The 4,119-nt window shown below is 48.2% G+C and overlaps 1 protein-coding gene across 1 annotated transcript; it reads left to right on the top strand.

Annotated features, from left to right (window-relative positions):
* The first annotated feature begins 246 nt into the window (after positions 1-246).
* Kcne5 (potassium voltage-gated channel subfamily E regulatory subunit 5) lies at positions 247-1,686 on the top strand. Its single transcript, XM_021154098.1, has one exon. The coding sequence runs from the start codon at positions 414-416 to the stop codon at positions 843-845; it is 432 nt and encodes a 143-aa protein (XP_021009757.1). The 5' UTR covers positions 247-413; the 3' UTR covers positions 846-1,686.
* Positions 1,687-4,119: the final 2,433 nt, after the last annotated feature.

Below are 4,119 nucleotides of genomic sequence, written 5' to 3'. Positions count from 1 at the left end.
CTTGGCCCCAGTATGCAGCCTTGCCAACCTCTGCTGCTTGGGGCCTCGCGCATTCCTATCCCCCACCCTCTCCGCCCCTCCTCTGGGCTCGCCCCATCCCTTGTCCCCTTCTCCTCCCCCTACCAGCTGTCCCCTTTCCCCTAAGTGGCCAGACAGTCTGAGCCTGGAAAGAGGCGGCGGCGGGCTGGAGGGGGCGTGGTGGGGAAGGGGAGGAGGAGCAGGGGTGAGGGGATAAGGAAGGCCGGGCCCGAGGCCCCAGTCACTGAGCGCCTGCCGGGGAGCTGGGTGCCACCTCGCTGTCGAAGTCTCTGCACCCTGCCTGCTCTGCTTGCTCCCCTTGCTCGCTTGCTTCCCCTTGTCCAGGGGGAAAGGTCAACTGCGTCCTGGAGCCTCCGTGCCACTCTCCAACAGCTATGAACTGCAGCGAGAGCCAACGGCTGCAAACCCTCTTGAACCGCTTGCTGCTGGAGCTGCACCATCGTGGCAACGCCAGCGGCCTGGGCATTGGAACCGGCCCGAGCATGGGCATGGGGGTCGTCCCTGACCCTTTCGTGGGCCGCGAGGCGACCAGCGCCAAGGGTAACGATGCTTATCTCTACATCCTACTCATCATGATCTTCTATGCCTGCCTAGCCGGAGGCCTCATCCTGGCCTACACCCGCTCCCGCAAGCTCGTCGAGGCCAAGGATGAGCCACCCCTGGCCTGTGTTGCTGAGCAGGAATGGGTCCCCGCTGTCATCGCATCTGCCGACCCGGAGAATGGCCAGGGCTTGCTGGCTGAGGGCGGCCACCACCTCACAGCAGGGGCGCTGCCTGCGCTGGCTCAGGGCGCTGAGCGGGTCTAGATCCGCTGTCCTCCTCATTTTGCTTATCCCTGGGCCTGGCTCCCGCGCTTTTACTGCCGTTCCAGAGCTCGCTTTACCCGAGGCCCAGATGATGAGAGGTCAGAACCCTTCAAGGCAAGGCCCTGGAAGAAGAAGCAGCGCCTTACTCACACCCAAACCACCTTCTCTCTCCCCTCCCTTCCATGCCGGCAGGCACCCCTACCCCGCACATCCAACTGAATTAAATTGCCTCTGCTCTCTTGTCTTCAGCCAGCCCCAACACCATGCTCTAGCCTTCTGGGAACAGAATCCAGCACGTCCAACACTTGGCATTGAATCGAAGCAACGGAGTCTAGCAGAACTCTGGGGCCGTTTAACTGGCAGCTGCTCCAGGGGCTGCCAAGGACTGCTCAGTCTGCACAGCTAATGGGGTTAGCCATCACTGCCAGGCCCGCTGCAGCAGCTCGGGCTTTCTGTTGCCTTGGGGACAGAGACAAAGAGCACGAAGAGACCTCAGACATCTTTTCCTTCAGCAGGCTATTAGGGAGACACTATTGTGGGGTAGAATGGACTGAAGGGGAGGGAAGGTTCAATGGGAAAGGAAGATCTATGGTCCCAGGAGTATGGTGTTCTTGTTTTCCTGTCCCCCTAATTGTCATCCCAAAGGTCTGAGTATTAGTGTTTTGGACATCTGGCTTGGATAATCATTACTAGTTGCTTAGCCTTAATGATCCCAAATGCATCTCTTATATTGGTTCAGTTATTACTGCAATGTATGTATGCTTCATTCAGGCTCAGTCATCCCCAGCTCTGTAACCCTGGGGAATCTTACAGGCAGGTAATAAAGTCTGTTAAACAGTAACTCAAGACTCTTGTCTCAAAGATCCCAGCCTTGAGACCCACTACAGGGAACTGTCTATTTTTTCGTTTGGAGATGGTGTTTGGAAATTGGGTGGTTGTGATTTCTATATTGATTATAGGCTGAATATGGTAGCTGTGGGGGTGGGGTGGGGGGAAGTAAAGAGCATATGCAGAGTTCCAGTATTGAAGGTGTTGAGGCAGGAAGATCATTTGAACCCAAGAGTTCAAGGCCTGCCTGGGCAACATAGTGAAGAAGTTTCTGTGTCTGAATGTTTTTGTTTTGTAAAATGTGTTTCAGAAGTTTTAACTGATTTATCGCCTCTTCCCTTTTTCTTAATTCCTCATCACTTTTAAAAAAGACAATGCTAATTTTAAAAAAAAGCCCTCAAGACATGGAAGAAGTCGGAAGGAGTGGGTGCTGCAGATATGGTACGCATACATAAAACTTTAAAATTAATGTAATTTTCAAAAAGGTCTCTGAGTCCCGCAAGTACTAGCTGTAATCAAAGGGAATCTTTAGAGCTACCTTTATAATGAGATGAGATTTCCACAATGTAATGCTGTAACACAGAAGTCAGAGGTGGGTGTTTTCATATGAGAGATTAAGACAGGATTTCATTATACAGTTGAAACACACCCTGAACTCACTATGTAGCCCAGACTGGCTTTGAACTTCTCCTCCTCCTGTACCATTATACTTGGCTCTAGAAGTGAATAATACATCCTGACTCATTCTCCTTCCTTCCAGATTATCAGAAACTTGCTTAGGGTTGAAATACATATAATAATGATGGTTTGGACTTCAACAATTACATATGAAATTACTTCCTTAAAGTCAGCCAATTTGCTTCAGTATAGCTGATTTCTCAGTAATAGCATGGTGAAGACATTATGGATCAGTTACATGCATTGATAGCCCAAAAGACTCATTCAAGCCCTTGCCCTTGACCTTCCACTTCATCTGGTGTTTTATGGGCTCTATTAATAAGTTAAACGAACTTACTTTCATTCCCAGGCTTCATTCCTTGAAGCTAAGCTGGCATTGCCTCATTGGCTCCTCTCCAGTTCCAGTTCCAGGCCTAAGGTTACCTCCTTCTCTTGAAGGTGGGGGCTGAGAACTGGGCAGGCATCCAGGATGAGGATGGGAAGATAGAGGATGCTGGGAGAGCCACTCCAACCGTGTGGGGGGAGACCTGAGGAGGCTGTGGAAGAAGGATAGAGATACACAGCCATGCTCAAGACATGGGAGGTAGTCCCCAGCTCTGCATGTTAACTGCAATAGTTCCATTGATTTCTCTGGCATAAATGGGCAAAGGGGGTTGTTTTGATAGTGAAATGTAATGGCTTCATTAGGTACTGAAACTTGGAAAGCATATTTATAGTCATTTCCAATATCTGTAAGTATAGATTGCTAAAAGTATAAGAAATAAGCTAGACAGACTTGAAACAATACCCACAAAAAAGCATTATAATGCTAGTAGTGGAAAACAGTATCATGTCAAGTCAGTCCTGGCTTTAGATAATTTTGTTAATCTTTTCACAACTTAGGTACTCTTCAAGAATTGTTTACTACTCACATAGGTATACAGAAGGCTCCTTTCTAGAAAGGCGAACCAGCTGGAGGGAGAGTGAGCTGCTTTAATGTCCAGCGGGTTTTGCCAAATGCTTTCATAATTAAGATTTTTGTCTCAGGTAATGAGATTTCCCACAAGATTGAACACCCAGATATCTAGGAACCAATGCGGGTGTCCATAGCATCGAAGTCATCATGTCACAGTCAACAAAATACAGACAAGAGAAAAGCTAGATGCCATGAACCTCCAGTCTTGATGACATAGCCTCTAATAGCATTGGGTTACGCTTTAAGTCTGGAGGGTTTAGACTTGCCATTAAGTGATTTCAAAGGTGGTAAGCTTCTCTCTCTCTCTCTCTCTCTCTCTCTCTCTCTCTCTCTCTTTTAAGTGACCACTTTTCACCCCACATAATCACATAGACCGTCTTCAGATCTTTGCTCTGTTAACAATAAAGAAGCAGAAGAGTCAGACTTCCCTGTAACTGGAGGCTCTCAGCAGAGGAGTCCTAGGCAGTGTTTTGAGTTACAGTATGCCAAAGTGCTCATGACCAGTAAAGAAATGAGCAGACGCTTTTCTTCCATTACAAGCATACTTCCGTGTAGTACATTTTAGGTTTTAACAGGGATATAAATGGAGTCTTTCATTTGTTTCTAGTTACCGTCTTCTTTTCAATTGGCAGTTGCTTTTATAAGCCCATGATCTGCACACAATTTGAATCCACAAAGAGGAAAGGGCTTGGGCTGCTTTCCAAACAGTTTTGTCTGGTGGTTAAAGCAAATGTATTGTGATGTCTTGGAGAGAGGCTGAGGACCAGGAACCCCAAGAACTGGAATCTAGCCATGGTCTTGCCAATTGCCCAG

This window comes from Mus caroli, chromosome X (assembly GCF_900094665.2).
Source record: "Mus caroli chromosome X, CAROLI_EIJ_v1.1, whole genome shotgun sequence".
Lineage (NCBI taxonomy): Eukaryota > Metazoa > Chordata > Mammalia > Rodentia > Muridae > Mus > Mus caroli.
Note: the sequence above shows the minus strand (reverse complement) of the source record. Positions and strands in the feature narration are given on the sequence as shown.